The sequence below is a fragment of the Sus scrofa genome, chromosome 12, assembly GCF_054392235.1.
Source record: "Sus scrofa isolate SSC_HxYL_T2T_F1_AM1 chromosome 12, Sscrofa_HxYL_maternal_Yorkshire_Landrace_v2.0, whole genome shotgun sequence".
NCBI lineage: Eukaryota > Metazoa > Chordata > Mammalia > Artiodactyla > Suidae > Sus > Sus scrofa.
This window is the reverse complement of record NC_139394.1, coordinates 37,612,622-37,630,267: the sequence shown is the minus strand read 5'-3', so window position 1 is coordinate 37,630,267 and position 17,646 is coordinate 37,612,622. Positions and strand designations below refer to the sequence as shown.

Here is a 17,646-nt window from a genome sequence, read left to right as displayed (position 1 = left end):
TCTATGAACAGATGAATGGATGAAGAAGACGTAGTAATACACGTACACACAGTGGAATACTACTCACACACAGTGGAATACTACTCAGTCATAAAAAAGAAATTTTGCCACTTGCAGCACCATGGATGGACTTGGAGAGTATTATGCTAAAGTGAAATAAGTCAGACAGAGAAAGACACATACACTATGATGTTACTTGCATGTGGAATCTAAAAAAATAAAACAAACTAGTAAACAAAACAAAAAAGAAACAGATATATAGACATAGAGAACTAGTGGTTACCAGTGGGGAGAAGAGAGTGGAGAGGGGCAAAATAGGGGAAGTGATTAAGAAGCACAAACTACTATGTATAAAATAAGCTACAAGACTATATTGTACAACACAGGGAATATAGCCAATGTTTTATAGAACTATAAATGGAGTATAATCCTTAAAATTGTGAATCACTGTATTATACATTTGTAACCTATATAATACTGCACATCAACTACAATTTAAAAAGAGTGGGGGGGTTCCCATCATGGCTCAGCAGAAATGAATCTGACTAGTATCCATGGGGATGCAAGTTTTGATCCCTGTAAGTCACAGACACAGCTCGGATCTGGTGTGCTGTGGTGTAGGCCGGCAGCTACAGCTCTGATTCGACCCCTAGCCTGGGAACTTCCATATGCCGAGGGTGCAACCCTAAAAAAAAAAAAAAAAAGAAAGAAAGAAAAAAGGAAAGAAAAGAGCAATGTTCTCAAGTAAAAGCTAGGCCCCCTTTTTCTGGTGGACTTAATGGGCTGAGATAGGACCAAAGTGAAAGGAGGGAAGCTGGAATCCTAGGAGCGTGGTCTGGGGAGAAATCCTATTTTCCTCTTCTATTCTATTTGAGAACATTCTATTCTTCTTTTGTCTAGAACTTTTGGATGGGCTTCTGTCATGGCCTGGGGCTATCCAATGACTCTGAAATATGGCAAAGGTGTCAGAGGACCAAGTGAAACGCTTAAAATGACTTGAAGGCATACCTACAGTAGCATGCGACATCACTCAGAGCTATTCCACGCAGATGGCATGACCTTGGTTCTCAAAGACCTGCCCTGAGAAGTCAATGCTTGTGTTCTCAGCAGGCTGCTAACATAGATCCCCTTTTAATCTGAATTAATGATTCCATCTTTAATTATACCCTTTTCCTCCTCCCTTGGGCCTCTGGGGAGATCAGCAGTGGTTGATAACCATCAAATAGCATCTCATAGTAACCAAAGGTCACAAACTGAATGGCCTCCAGGGGCCACAAGTGGTGCGGGCAGAGGGTCCCCTCCTCCAGGAGCTCCCACCTCTGTAAGGGCCCCTCCCCCGCCACTCAGCTCTGGGATCGCAGGTTCAGGCCCCAAGATGTTACACCTCCTGATTTTCTGGAAAAAGGAAGGAAATGTCTTGATTGTAAAGTACTGGCAACTCATTCAAATAAAACAACCATGCTGCTCCGCAATCGACTGAAAGGAAGGTTTGCAACTTCTGAAATTCAGTGGTTTTCAAGCTGTGTTCCTGGAAGCTCAGAACCTGCCCAAGGAACAGCATATGACAAAGGGGAGGCTGAACGGGTGAGACTTGGCACCCTGTCCCCACCGCAGCCCCAGGGCACTTACTTCTTCTGCTTTAGTTGGTCTGTAAGCTTTCACTTGGGGGTGGAAAAAGTTCTGCTGATTAATAAAAAGTTTGAAAACCACCGGAATCCCCCATGTGAGAAAACAAAGCCCAGAGAAGGGAAGTGTCTTGTTGCGGCTGTAAGTGGCAGGAAGGCACCAAGGACCCAGCTCTCCCTGGTAACCCTGCCACATCCTCATCTCCAGCCACTGAGGAGGGACAGAAGTTCCCTCGGGGACACAGCGGGCCTCTTCATCTGAGCCGTATCTGCACCCTCAGGCTGAGCCTCTCCCCAGCCTTGAAGGAAATACTTGCGATAATCCTAAGAGATAAAGGCCCCTCCCTGCAAACTGCTCCTCTCACTCTATCTCGCCAGAAAGTCTGCATCCACTGGCCTGGGAGGCAAAACTGGGGGCACCAACAATGCCTTTTTTTTTTTTTTTTTTTTTAAGAGCCTCACCCACGGCACATGGAAGTTCCCAGGCTAGGGGTCCCATCAGAGCTACAGCTGCTGGCCTACGCCAGAGCCACAGCAACAGAGGGATCTGAGCCACATCTGCGACCTACACCACAGCTCACAGCAACACCGAATCCCCAACCCACTGAGCGAGGCCAGGAATCGAACCCACATCCTCATGGATACTAGTCAGATTTGTTTCCACTGCGCCACAATGGGAATTCCCAATAATGACATTTTTGGAGAAAGTGACATTTACACCTCATGCAGGTGAGTACCAGGGTGCCCTATTTAGGAGGTGAACAACCTGGAGCCCCAGCCGGGCCATGCATAGAGTTTCCAGAAGCTGAAGCAAGACCTCGTTCCTCAACCCCTCCCTAGACCTTGGTCTCCCAGGAGGGTGTGGGCCACTTGGGGACAGATATTTTAGGAATGCAAGGAAGGCTCTTCTGCCTGCCCCCACATGCTGTTCAACCAGTTTTCCTGTCTTCCATTCTGCCACCAGAATTCAAGGTTAAGTTGCAAACACACTTTAGGGAGAAGCATAGGGCCCAACACTTAATGCAGATACAAAAAAGCTGAGTCCTTTCAAAAGATCAGGTTTTCTGGGGGCAAGGAGTTCGGTATTTCAGTCTTTCTTTGGAAGAGTCCATAAACTTTTTATTTATTTATTTATTTTTTTTGTCTTTTTAGGGTTTGTTACCTGCAGCACATGGAGGTTCCCAGGCTAGGGGTCCATTTGGAGCTATAGCCACCAGCCTACGCCACAGCCACAGCCACAGCCACTCAGGATCCAAGCCACATCTGTGATCTACATCACAGCTAATGGCAACACTGGATCCTTAACCCACTGAGCGAGGACAGCGATTGAACCTACGTCCTCATGGATGCTAGTCAGATTCGTTTCCGCTGAGCCACGACGGGAACTCCTTCATAAACTTTTTTTTTTTTTTTTTTGTCTTTTTGCCTTTTTCTAGAGCCGCACCTGCAGCATATGGAGGTTCCCAGGCTAGGGGTCGAATCAGAGCTGTAGCCACCGGCCTACACCAGAGCCACAGCAACATGGGATCCGAGCCATATATGCGATCTACACTACAGCCCACGGCAACGCCGGATCGTTAACCCACTAAGCAAGGGCAGAGATTGAACCTGCAACCTCATGGTTCCTAGTCGGATTTGTTAACCACTGTACCACAACGGGAACTCCTCCTTCATAAACTTTCTATCAGTCTATAGTCAAATGTGTCTTCAGGAGCTTCCAGTTAAGGTTCCTGCCACTGCCTGGCCTGGGTTCAGCAGAAAAATACCCCTGCAAAAGGCTAGAACTTCCCACTCTCTGATTTGGCTTCCTTGGCCTTTGCCTGCCTCAGAAGGATGCCAAATCCCCAAGCCTAGGAGATTCCTAGCAGGCTGCACCAGATCAGTTCTTTTTTTTTTTTTTTTTTTGTCTTTTGTACTTTTTAGAGCTGCACCTGCAGACATATGGAGGTTCCCCGGCTAGGGGTCCAATTGGAGCTACAGCTGCCAGCCACAGCCACAGCCACAGCCACGCCAGATCCGAGCCACGTCTGTGACTTACACCACAGCTCATGGCAACGCTGGATCCTTAACCCACTGAGTGAGACCAGGGATCGAACCTGCAACCTCATGGTTCCAAGTCTGATTCATTTCTACTGTGCCACGATGGGAACTCCCAGATCAGTTCTTTTTTTTTTTTGTCTTTTTGTTGTTGTTGTTATTGTTGCTATTTCTTGGGCCGCTCCCCCGGCATATGGAGGTTCCCAGGCTAGGGGTTGAATCGGAGCTGTAGCCACCGGCCTACGCCAGAGCCACAGCAACGCGGGATCCGAGCCGCGTCTGCAACCTACACCACAGCTCACGGCAACGCCGGATCGTTAACCCACTGAGCAAGGGCAGGGACCGAACCCGCAACCTCATGGTTCCTAGTCGGATTCGTTAACCACTGCGCCACGACGGGAACTCCCCAGATCAGTTCTTTACTGCTTAGCTGTGAGCCTTTAAGAGCAAGCAAAGCTGTGGAAACCTGGCCTCAGCCTCAGGCCAGGCAGTGAAACCTCTTTTACCTGAAGCCACATGACCAGGGGCAGTTCTGTGAAGTTCTTGCAGGGGTTGGTGGCATAATAGAGCCACCAGAACATGTGGGCATCTTTCCGGACAGTCACATAATCCCATGCTTCCTTGCCTTCCTCTGTGGACCAGTTGAGGACTGCTCCTGAAACAGAAGAACAATTTGATTTTCCTGAAGAATGTCTATGATCAGGTAAATTCCAAGCCCATTCCTAGTCTAGGGATGATCTGGTTTATATTTCAGGCAATTTACTTGTTTTCATACAAACCTCAGCAGTGAAAAAACAAACCAAACCCAGGGTAGTGGCACAGGGGGTTTGGATTCTGATGTAGGATCCTGAGATCCCGGGATGGAACCTGGGCTGCAGCAGTGAGTCCTAACCACTAGACCATTAGGGAACTTCCATGTAACATTTGGATTCTTAATAGTGAGCATGAAATATGTTTATAATACTGTTTTATTTGTCTTTTTAGGACCACACCTGTGGCATATCGAGGTTCCCAGGCTAGGGGTCCAATTGGAGCTGTTGCTGCCAGCCTACGCCAGAGCCACAGCAATGCAGGATCCGGGCCAAGTCTGCAACCTACACCACAGCTCACGGCAACGTTGGATCCTTAACCCACTAAGTGAGGCCAGGGGTCAAACCTGCAACCTCATGATTCCCAGTTCCGCTGCGCCACAACAGGAACTCCCTGTTTTTAAAAAGAGAGAGACTTACATTTTGCGGGGGCGGTGGAGGGGGGGAGTAAAAAAAAAAAAAATCTCAAAATGCAGCAAGCTGATTTTTCTTTCTATTTAATATAGGATTAAAGAGGAAGCACAAATTAGTTGGGCCAAGACTATTCGGTATGTTATGCTGGTGTAACTGTTAGCTTTTTTGAACGGAAAAAAAAAAAAAAGAATTGTAGGAGTTCCTGTCACGGCCCAGGGGTAATGAATCCAACTAGGATCCTTGAGGACATGGGTTTCACCCCTGGCATCGCTCAGTAGGTTAAGGATCCGGTATTGCAGTGAGCTATTATGTAGGTTGCAGATGCGGCTCAGATCCAGCATTACCGTGGCTGTGGTGTAGGCTGGCAGCTGCAACTCCGATTTGACCTATAGCCCAGGAACTTCCAAATGCCACAGGTGCAGCCCTGAAAAGCCAAAAAAAAAAAAAAAAAAAAAAGAAGAAGAAGGAAAAAAAAAAAGAAAAAAGAAATGTTGGTTTACTCTTAACACTATAAACCAAAATAAATTCCAAGTGGATCAAGTATTTTAAAATTCTGATGTGAAAAATAATACGAAAATACAGTTGAATGTTTTTCTGACCTCTGCATGGGGAAATGATTTAAGCATACCCCAGAGATTAGAAAGTAAAACATCAAGAGTTCAGAACAGAAACTTGTTACATTTCTGAGCAACAAAAAAGCCAAAAGAGCAAAGATCGGCAACAAATATGAAAAAGAGTAGCTCCTTAATCATTAAATCAATTAGAAATGTAAGATCTTGGAGTTCCCACTCTGGCGCAATGAAATCAGCAGCATCTTGGGATCGACAGGACACAGGTTCAATTCCCAGTCCTGCAGAGTGGGTTAAGGAACCAACGTTGCTGCAGCTGTGGCTTTGTGACTGAGGCTCAGACCTGATCCCTGGCTCTGGAACTCCATATGCTGCAGGGAGGCCAAAAAAGAAAAAGAAAGAAAAAAAAAAAAATCAAGCTCTTAATAATGAAATGGATAATTGCTGCGAGAAAGTAATTTATGAAAAAATAAATACATGCAGACTATTGCCTTTGGAATGGATTAGCAATGAGATCCTGCTGTGTAGCACTGGGAACTATATCTAGTCACTTATGATGGAGCATGATAATGTGACAAAAAAGAATATATATATATATATAAAACTGGGTCAGCATGCTGTACAGTAGAAAAAAAATAATATATTGGGGAAATAAAAAAAGAAAAGAAAACACACTTCAAAAAAAAAGAAAAAGGAAATACGAATGCCTGATAAATATGTGAAAGAATGTTTAACATCACTAATAAACACAGAAATTAAAATTAAAACAATAATGAGATCACTAAAAAAATCTTTGCTTATTTGACAATGCAGGGGTTCCGTGTCCACAAGGAGACAGGAGACGAGCCCTCAGCACTGTCAGCATAATTTCCTGGGAAGGCAATTTGGCAGAAAATTTATCAAAAGCCATATCTAGATTATTTCATCCCACAACTCCAATTTTCCTTAGCTAACTTTTCTAGCACCTGTAAAGCATACATCAGAAAAGAGTAGGTGGGAGTTCCCGTCATGGCGCAGCAGAAATGAATCCGACTAGGAACCATGAGGTTGCAGGTTCCATCCCTGGCCTCGCTCAGTGGGTTAAGGATCCAGCGTTGCCATAAACTGTGGTGTAGGTCACAGACGCAGCTTGGATCTGGCATTGCTGTGGCTGTGGTGTAGGCCTGCAGCAACAGCTCCGATTGGACCCCTAGCCTGGGAACCTCCAAATGTTGCAGGTGTGGCCCTAAAAAAAAAAAGGACAAAAGACAAAAAACAAACAACAAAAAAAGAGTAGGTGGGACACATTTTTTTCTTTTTTTTTCTTTTTGGCCACACCTGCAACATATGGACGTTCCAGGGCCAAGGATCAAACCCAAGCCATAGCAGAGACCTGAGCTACTGCAGTGACAATGCCAGACCCTTAACTCACTGCTCCACAAGAGAGCTGTTAAACACATTTTTCTATTTCACTTCTGCTGACTTAACAACTTCCAAGTATCTTTTTTCTCAAAGACTACTCTGTGGGTAAAAAAGGCTGATGTCAAAACGTGATGAGAGAGGAACCCTTGGGGACCGGAGTTTTTCTGTCTCTACTTCCTCCTTTTTTGAATTTCATGTTCCCGTGGCAAGCAAAAGGACAAAAACTGGTCCCAAAAAGGAGAGAAGGGAGTAGATGAGGAGACAATACTATTTTGTAACTTGATAAGGATGGACAACCAGAAAGTGGTTGGATGAACAAAACAGAATAGTTAGAATATTTATTACAGATGTGGCTATAAGGTGCTACATACAAGTAACACAAGATTACAGTTCCCTTGATAATGACAAATAAGGCTTGGTCCCTTTTGACCTAACCCCGAGCACTTCTCCCTTTCCTGCCAGTGATCACTGTTAAAATATGGGGGGCGACCTAGTTGCCATTTCCCTGACACAAGCTGAAGGGTCACGAGATCCCCATTTTACAAAAGGGAAAGCAAGTTAAGCAACTTGCCTAAGATCACAAGGCAAGTTTATGGCCAGAAGGAATTCTCAGTTCTTGATTCAGGCCAGGAGTCATTTTGCTTGCAAAAAAGACTGAAAATCAACGTGCAAGTCATCCTATTTAACACGAATTTGTTTTTGCCAGAAAGAACTGCGGTGAGGGGAGCTATTATCCTGTCTGTTCTGATCAAACAGAGGAAGAAAGTTTAATCTCAGTGAAATGCCCCACTCGTGGTAAGACTTTTCAGGGCCGTTTGGACCATGTGTTTCAGTTCAGTTCAAAGTAAAAAGACCTTATAACCTCATTTATCAGTCAATCACGACAGGAAAAGGGAGATGGCCTTAAGAGCATGGAAATCGCATTGATCAGCAGCTTCTCCTAATCTTTGAGAAACTACTTCTACATAGGTGCGGGGGAAAAAAGGAAGCACAGACCACCTAGGGCCAGAAAATAAAGTAGAAAAAGAACTTTGAATGAAAGAAAAAAAAAAGAGTGAGGTTCAAAAGCAAAATAATTATGCAAAGCAGAAACAAGGGGAAAGGAATGTGCTTTAAAAAGCACAAATCCACTAAAAGATTCTCATCCCTGGATAGAGGAGGCACCAGCCGCTGATGGACCTTTTGTCCGAACCTACCGGTGCTCAGGCCCAGAAGCAGCAGTAGCAACGGCACGGGACAGCTCCGCTGCGCCAGCTCCATGGCGAATACCCGGCGTCAGCATCAACTACAAGGCTGGACCCTGCGCCCCACCACGTGATCGTGGAGGGCGGGACAAGGCTGGGCGGGGCCTGGGCGGGTGGGCAGGGGCGGGGTCTGGTCTAGGGGCGGGGCTTAGGCGGTGACTTGGGCCAGGAGAGTCCCACGTGCCCTCTGCCAAGCGGGCCCACAGGGATCCGTGCAGCGGCGCCGCCTGGATGATCTTTTTACCTTACCCCGTCTTTCTTTGCCGTTTTGAGGACAAGCAGAAAAGAAGAGGTGTTTAATGCATTGATTTGACCTGGGTTGTGTAACAGGAGTGAGACGCTACAGAAAAATTATCAGGAGGACCGTCCTTCCTGCCCCGCCCATCTCTTCCCTCCTCAACAAAAGACCTGGCATTTCAAACTGCTGCATCTGCCCCAAATCAAGTTAAGCCTGATCAACTGGTCATTGGTAACTGGGGGATTCCATTTTCCCAGATTTATTTTTTAAATTGTTTTTCCTATAACATTACATATATTACGGTCATTTTGGAAAATTGGGAAAATTTTAGATCCTACATAACCATTGTCGGCATTTGGGATTATTTTTTGTCTCTAATGTTTTACATCATCATTTGAAATACAATAATAAAATGTTTTATTCTGTTTTTTTTTTCTCGATAAATTGTTATTGGCCTAATTCTGTGTTGTTAACATTACCTTCACAGCCGTCATTTAAAAGTGGGAATTACAGGTTTGGGAAGGAGAAGGGAGGGAAAGGATGGTAGAGATATTTTCATGTGTGTGTGTGTGTGTGTCTAAAGGTCATTTTTATCTTAGGGTGTCCTGAGTAACTTAACCTCAGCTAGGAAGCAAGCAGGGCTGTATGAGGGACAGATTACTTCTAAATACTCTGTTTCAAAAGTGCACAGGACAGAAAAACAAAGGACAGGTGACATCTCTGCCTTTCCCATCCCCCTCCCTAGCCCTCTGCCCCTGCCATCAAAAACAGAGGTTTTTATCTGCAGCCTTGTGAAATGACAGAGCCCTGGGAATGAAGGGGGACGGTGCTGAGATTTGGGCCAGAAAAAAGAAATATGCAACCAGGTTCTCTTAAGCTTTAATGTGGGGTGCTCCTTGAATGCTTACAATCCTATAATGCTGGTATTGGTGATAGCCTCTGGAAAAAACATTTGAGAGATACACTGTATATAAAAGGTACACCCTTAGGCAAACAGAAGTAACTTCGTAACAAACATTAACCTACACTTTTGGTATCTAAAGATTCAAAGTCTTGCGTTGCCAGGGTCTCACATACACATAACTAGTCCATAGTTAGACTTCTAGAGCTTCACTTTGTCACAGCAAAATAACACTATAATACCTATATTTTTTCAGATGGTATTTTTCATACTGGAATTATTTCTCTAAGGTAAAATAGAAGTGATACTATTACATTAACAGGAGTGATACTATTACATTAAAAGCTGCCAAGGTTATTACAGTCTGCCCTTGCTCACTATTCTACATCTGTGATTTTCACATCTGTGAATTCAACCAACAGTAGATCAAAAATATTTGGAAAAAAAATTCTAGAAAGTTACTAAAAGCAGAACTTGAATTTGCTGCATTCAGACAGCTATGTACATAGCATTTACATTGCATAGGCATACCTCGGAGATATGGTTTGGTTCCAGACCACCACAATAAAGGGAATATCACAATAAAGAGAGCCACCCAGGTGTTGGGGTTTCCCAGTGCAATAAAAGTTATGCCTACACTATATTATAGTCTATGAAGTGTGCAATAGCATTATGTCTACAAAAGGCATATGCCTTGGAGTTCCCATCGTGGCTCAGTGGTTAGCGAATCCGACTAGGAACCATGAGGTTGCAGGTTCGATCCCTGGCCTTGCTCAGTGGGTTAAGGATCTGGCGTTGGCCATGAGCTGTGGTGCAGGTTTCAGATGCGGCTCGGATCCCACGTTGCTGTGGCTCTGGCGTAGGCTGGTGGCTACAGCTCTGGTTCAACCCCTAGCCTGGGAACCTCCATATGCCACGGGAGTGGCCCCAAAATGGCAAAAAGACAAAAAAAAAAAAGTACATGCCTTTGAGTTCCTGCTGTGGTGCAGTGGGTTAATGATCTGGCTTGTCTCTAAGGCACTGCTGCTTTGATCGCTGGCCTGGAATAGTGGGTTAAGGATCTGGCATTGCTACAGCTGTGGCGTAGGTTGCAGATGTGGCTCAGATTCCATCCCCAGCCTAGGAACTTTCAAATGCTGCAGTTATGGTCAAAAACAGGAAAAAAAAAAAAAAAAAGCACCAACCTTAACTAAAAAAATTTGGGGGCATTTCCATGGTGGCTCAGTGGGTTAGTATCTGACTAGTATCAATGAGGATGTGGGTTCGATCCCTGGCCTTGCTCATTGGGTTAACTGGTGGGGGTTGGGAGGAGCTGTGCACTGTGGTATAGATTGCAGATATGGCTCGGATCCTGAGTTCCTGCGGCTGTGGTGTAGGCCGGCAGTTGCAACTCTGATTCGACCCCTAGCCTAGGAACTTCCATATGCCACGGGTACGGCCCTAAAAAGACAAAAAAAAAAAAAAAAAAAAAAAAAAAGTCCTTGGAATTCTCTTGTGGCACAGTGGGTTATGGATCTGCCATTGTCACTGCAGCAGTTCAGGTTGCAGATGTGGTGTGGGTTTGATCCTGGCCTGGGAACTTGCACATGCTGTGGGCATGGCCCTGGCCCAAACCCAAACCCAAACCAAAAAACTTTATTGCTTAAAATAATGCTAATCACTGGAGTTCCCTCATGGCTCAATGGATTAAGGACCTGGAGTTGTCACTGCTGTGGCACAGGTTTGATCCCTAGCTGGAAAACTTTCACACGCTGTACCCACCGCCAAAAAAAAAAAAAAAAAATGCTGTCATCTGAGCCTCCAGCGAGTCATAATCTTTTTGCAACTGTAATGTCAAAGATCACTGATCACCATAGCAAATAAAATAATAATGGAAAAGTTTGAACAATTGCCAAATGGTGAAGAATTACCAAAATGGGACGCAGAGATACAAAGTGAGAAAATGCTTTCGGAAAAATGGTACCAATAGACTTGCTTGAAACAGGGTTGCCACAAACCTTCAATTTGCGAAAGGCAATACCTGCAAAGCACAGTAAGTTGAAGCATATCTGGATTTACAACTATTTACTATTTACTGTGAGATTAGTTTTCACTGAGCCACTACACAATTTTATGTGAGAGAATTAATTATCCCTGGGATTTTGGTATGGGGGGGGCATTCTGGAACCAATCCCCCACAGACACCAAGGGATGATTGGTTACAACATGATAAATATTATTATTTTAAAATCTTGGGATGGGGAGTTCCCATTGTGGCTCAGCAGGTTAAGAATCTGACTAGTATCCATGAGGATGTGGAGTTGATCCTTGGCCTCTCTCAGGGGGTTAAAGGATCCAGCATTGCTGCAAGTTGTGGCTTAGACTGAAGATGCAGCTCAGATCCTACGTTGCTGTGGCTGTGGTATAGGCTGTTGGCTGCAGCTCCAATTCGACCCCTAGCCTGGGTATTTCCATATGTCATGGGTACAGCCCTAAGAAGAAAAAAATAAAAATAAAAAATAAATAAAGTCATGGGATGGGCTTATTTAGTAGAAAGGATGGAGGGGAGGAAATTGTCTAATAAAACACAGGAGTGAGAATCAACTAGAGGAATTCCCTGGGAGCCTAGATGTTAAGAATGTGGCCTTGTCACTGCAGTGGCTTGGGTCACTGCTGTGGTGAGGGTTCGATCCCTGACCTGGGAACATCTACATGCCAGGGTCTTGGCCAAAAATTAAAAACAAAAACAAAAATGACAATAACTAGAAAATATAGTTGATAAAAGGTGGAGATGAAAGGGGAGAAAAGTTGGTGAAGTAGTGGTAATGTGTATTTTGACAGGTGTGTTAATAAACAAAATTCAACTGGGTAAATTTTTAAGATCTTATTGGCTTTATTTTTTTTTAATTTTTTTTTTTCTCTTTTTGCCTTTTCTAGGGCTGCTCCCACGGCATATGCAGGTTCCAGGCTAGGGGTCTAATCGGAGCCGTAGCCTCTGGCCTACACCAGAGCCACAGCAATGGGGGATCCGAGTCAAATCCGCAACCTACACTACAGCTCATGGCAACACCGGATCCTTAACCCACTGAGCAAGGCCAGGGATCGAACCCTCAACCTCATGGTTCCTAGTTGGATTCGTTGACCACTGAGCCATGACCGGAACTCCTTACTGGCTTTATTCAATGTTTCATGAATCAGGCATCATCCAAGATAGCAGATAGAAAGGCGCTTCAAGGAGATGCACAAAATCAAAGACTCTTACAGGTGGAAGGGAGCAGAATGAGGAAGTTCTACTATGCAAAAACATAGGGTGGTTACTGCCAGGTTACTTGTCTTTGGGGGATGACAAGGATCTATCAGGCAAATTAATTAACTAGTGCTGGTTAGGCAATTCCTGAATGACTGGTTTAAAATTCCATTTCTGGGAGAGCCAAAATTGTAATTGTCTCAGTTTAGTGATGTGGGGCTTAGCATGAGTGACTCCATTTGGGGCCTGGTGTCTTGTTTTTATTAGGAGTTTGGATTACACAGATGTATACATATGTCAAAACTCAGTGTATGTACACTTAAGATTTGTACATTTCATAATAGGCAAATTTTGCTTGAAAAGGAAAAAAACTAGGAATTCCCGTCATGGCTCAGTGGAAACAAATCTGAATAGTATCCATGAGGATACAGTTTCGATCCCTGGCCTGGGCTCATCATAATTGTTTTGAGGTTTTGTTTTGTTTTGCTTTGTCTTTTTTTTAGGGCTGCACCCATGGCATATGGAGGTTCCCAGGCTAGGGGTCTAATCAGAGTCACAGCTGCCGGCCTATGCCACAGCCACAGTAACGCCAGATCTGAGCCGCATCTGCAACCTACACCACAGCTCTCAGCAATGTCGGATCCTTAACCCACTGATCGAGGCCAGGGATCGAGCTCACAACCTCATGGTTCCTAGTCGGACTTGCTTCCACTGCACCACGACAGGAACTCCCATAATTGTTTTTATTTTTATTTTTATTTATTTATTTATTTTGTCCTTTTGCCTTTTCTAGAGCCGCACCCACGGCATATGGAGGTTCCCAGGCTAGGGGTCGAATCAGAGCTGTAGCCACCAGCCTATGCCACAGCAACACGGGGATCTCATTGCATCGCCGGATCCTTCACCCACTGAATGAGGCCAGGGATCGAACTCACAACCTCATAGTTCCTAGTCGAATTCGTTTCCACTGCACCATGACGGGAACTCCCATAACTGTTTTTAAATAACCGTGTGTGGTTATTTATTTTAATTTTATTTTCCTTGCTGAACTGTGACCTCCACGTGGTTGAGGATCAAGGCTGTCCTGGGTAGTTGACTAAACAGACCCTGACCACAGAGCAGTATTTGAGAGTATCAGATGAGCCATGTGGCTTTGTGGAAACCACTCTACCATGATCTCAGAGAGCCAAATAGTCAGCATTTTGCCTTTTTTCCAAGTTTGGGATAAATTATTCTTTCATTGTGTGCAGAGTCCCAGAGGCCTCGGCATACTTAGGAAGCTACAAGTAACAGGGGAGTTGTTGGAGGATAAAGTATGAGGGCACTTGGGTAGAAATGCATGAGAACACAGGGTCCTGGAGTTCCCTTCATGGCTCAGTGGTTACCTAAACCGACGAGGAGCCATGAGGATGCAGGTTCGATCCCTGGCCTCGCTCAGTGGGATAAGGATCCGCTGTTGCCGTGAGCTGTGGTGTAGGTTGCAGACGCGGCTCGGATCCCGCGTTGCTGTGGCTGAATCCAGGGAAGAGGTTTGGGCCTGCAGTCACATGACCAATCTGTGGCTCAGGCAATTTTGTTACACTTTGGAGCAACAGAAGTGTCTTTTCTCTTCTTTAGTGCTAGTTTCTTGAAGGAACAGAGCTAATTGCCACAGTGAGTAATTGCCAAAACTCCTGGGATGCTTGCTGTCAGGGATTCATAACAAAGCCTCCAAGCCAAGGAGGAGGCAAGACATAAATGTGCTCCACAAAGCAGAGCGAAGGAAGGAAGATACCTGAGAAGAAAGGAAGTTCCCAGGTCAGGGATGGAATTGGAGCTACAGGTGCTGGCCTACGCCACAGGCACAGCAATGCCAGATCCTCAGAGCCATGTCTGAGACCTATACCACAGCTCACAGCAACACTGGATCCTTAACCGACTGACCGAGGCCAGGGACTGAACCCCCATCCTCATGGATACTAGTCAGGTCCTGACAGGAACTCTCCCACCCCCTTTTTTTTTTTTAGCATAAACATGTTTGAAATGAATGAAAGAATAAAAAATCTTGACAAAGGAATAGAAGATGCCAAGAAGAACCAAAGGAAATTCTAGAACTGAGAAATATAATTACCAAAATAAGAGGGGAGGGGACAGAGGAAATAATCAGTGATCTGAAAGACCAAACATGAGTTCCCGTCATGGCGCAGTGGTTAACGAAACCGACTAGGATCCATGAGGTTGCGGGTTCGATTCCTGGCCTTGCTCAGTGGGTTAAGGATCCAGTGTTGCTGTGAGCCCTGCTGTGGGTTGCAGACGCAGCTTGGATCCCACATTGCTGTGGCTATGGCGTAGGCCGGCAGCTACAGTACCAATTGGACCCCTGGCCTGGGAACCTCCATATGCCACAGGTGCAGCCCTAGAAAAGACAAAAAGACAAAATAAATAAAAATAATAACAAAAGACCAAACAATAGGGAGTTCCCATTTTAGCTCAGAGGGTTAAGGACCCAATGTGAGGATGTGGGTTTGATCCTGGCCTGGCTCAGTGGATTAAGGATCCAGCACTGCAGTAAACATAAGTCAAAGATGTGGCTTGGATCCAGTGTTGCCGTGGCTGTGGTATAGGCTGGCACAGGTGCGGCTGTAAAAAGGAAATAAAAATAAAACATGAAAGACCAAACAGTAGGACATACCTAGCCTGAACAACTGAGAGAAAATGAAGCTTAAAAGGAAAAAAAAAAGAGCCTCGAGGATCTGTGGGACTATTAGAGATCTAACATTTATAGCCACTGGAATCTTAGAAAGAGAGGCTGAAATAGTACCCAAAGAAATAATGGCTGAAAGTGCCCCAAATCTGACAAGAAGCATAAACTTACAGATTCCAGAAGCTGAGTGATTTCCAATAGGATAAACCTAAAGAATTCCATACTGGGACACATCATAATTAAATTTCGAAAACCAAAGACAAAACATCTTGAAAGCAGAGAAAAAATGATCCCTTATCTATGAGGTAGAAAAAATTCCAAAGATCAGAATTTTCACCAGAAACCACAGAGGACATGCTCAAGGTTCCCATACCAGGGGGAATGGTGGTGCTTTGCCTGTCTCCAGGAAGGAAACAAGAATAGCCAGGTAGGAGTTCCCTGGTGGCCTAACTAGTAAAGGACCCAGGATTGTCACTGCTATGGCACGAGTTTGCATACCAAGGGCACAGCCTAAAAAAAAAAAAAGGAGTTCCTGTCGTGGCTCAGTGGTTAACGAATCTGACTAGGAACCATGAGGTTGTGGGTTTGATCCCTGGCCTCGATCAGTGTGGGTTAAGGATCTGGCATTGCCGTGAGCTGTGGTATGGGTTGCAGATGTGGCTCAGATCCCATGTTGCTGTGGCTCTGGTGTAGGCTGGCGGCTACAGCTCCGATTAGACCCCTAGCCTGAGAACCTCCATATGCCATGGGAGTGGCCCTAGAAAAGACAAAAAGACCAAAAAAAAAAAAAAAAAAAAAAAGCCAGGTAAACAGTATTTAGGTAATTTTCCATGTTTTGGAGTAACAGTCTTCAGACTTGGGGGGTAAAATGTGTGGTGAAAATTGCTCACCAGTCTCTAAGGCAAGACAGCATATGTGGTTTTGTGAGAATCCAGTTCCTGGAGTTCCCGTTGTGGCTCAGTGGAAATGAAACCGACTGGGAACCATGAGGATGCAGGTTCAATCCCTGGCCTTGCTCATTGAGTTAAGGATCCAGTGTTGCCATGAGCTGTGGGGTAGGTCACAGACTCGGCTTGCATCCCATGTTGCTGTGCCTGTGGCAAAGGCTGGCAGTTGCAGCTCCAATTTGACCCCTAGCCTGGGAACTTCCACATGCCTCCGGTTCTGCTATAAAAAGCAAAAAATTAAAATTGAAAAAAAAAAGAAAAAAAAAAGGAGAGAATCCAGTTCCTCATCTCTTTCGCTCCACCTCCTTCCTAGATCTGATTGCCTGAGACTCCGCCTGTGCACTGCTTCTCTTCTCCCCAGAGAGAAATATCTTTCTCTCTTCTGATCCCATCTCCATGGCCTTATGACACCTACTATATTTATTTGTTTCCACCAGCTGCTACTAAATTTAGGTTAACTTTGGGGAAACGTGTACTGGATTCTGCTCTAAATCACGTTCCTGAGAGCAATCACTGATACATAAACTGTGGCAATGCCCTGAATTTGAGAAACCAGCTTCATTGTACTGGGATTAACTCTTCCTTCTTAGATGTTGATATGCTCTTCCAATTCTATCGAATGCTAATTTGTACACACAATTGACTTCAACTCTCAGATTAAACTGCTAACAAACCTATACATAATAGCTTATAAACATCCATCTCTCTGCCCTAAGTCTTTGATCACAATCCTCATTTTTACACAATTGGTATTTTTACGGAATGGTCATAGTTACTCCACTTTCATCTAATTTTAGCTGCATAGATAGGCATCTCCAAGTGTCAGAGATAAGAATCACTTATGTCTTCTGAGGTGTCCCAGATATTGAGAACGTGAACTCTAATGGCTGGATAAATATTTCCTTTGAAAGGCAAATAATTCTTTTTCTGGATTCTGCCCATGGCCCGTAGGAGTTCTGACCTGAGCCACAGCAGTGACAACGTTGATCCTTAACTGCGTGAACTGGAGTTTGGCACTTGCTGCCCCTTCTCACTCACCTCTACGTGGATTAGATCAGGAGCCGCAGCAGCTGCCGACCCACAGCGCCCCCCAGTGGAGGTCAGGGTGGAAATAGGAATGAAGCACCCTGTGCTCTGGGAAAACTGGAAGAACAGGTTTTTGGGTTTTTTCGTTTTTTTTTTTTTCTTTTTTGGATTTTCAGGGCTGCACCTGAGGCATATGGAGGTTCCCAGGCTAGGGGTCTAATCGGAGCTGTAGCTGCTGGCCTACGCCACAGCCACAGAAACGCAGGATCCAAGCCGCATCTGTGACCTACACCAGGGCTCATGGCAATGCCAGATCCTTCACCCACTGAGCAAGACCGGGGATCAACCCGCAACCTCAAGGTTCCTAGTCAGATTTGTTTCTGTTGTGCTATGACGGGAACTCCAAAACAGGTCTTCAGATAGATCTTTTCAGGAGAAGATTTTGTGTGCCCAATTCTTGCATCTCCATGTATCTAGAAAAACACCAAAATCCTTCAGGCGATGTCTGTTTCTATGACTAGTAGTA

The 17,646-nt window shown here is 44.9% G+C and overlaps 1 protein-coding gene across 1 annotated transcript in view; it reads right to left on the bottom strand.

Moving 5' to 3' along the window:
• Positions 1–8,122, bottom strand: part of SCPEP1 (serine carboxypeptidase 1) — a 31,180-nt gene extending 23,058 nt beyond the window's left edge. Inside the window, exons 1-2 of the mRNA XM_005656968.4 lie at positions 8,052–8,122; positions 4,169–4,317 (exon numbers count right to left, since the gene is read on the bottom strand). Coding sequence (XP_005657025.1) covers positions 4,169–4,317; positions 8,052–8,115 — 213 coding nt within the window. The 5' untranslated portion in view covers positions 8,116–8,122. The remainder of the gene's footprint in view (positions 1–4,168; positions 4,318–8,051) is intronic.
• Between the last annotated feature and the right edge of the window lie 9,524 nt (positions 8,123–17,646).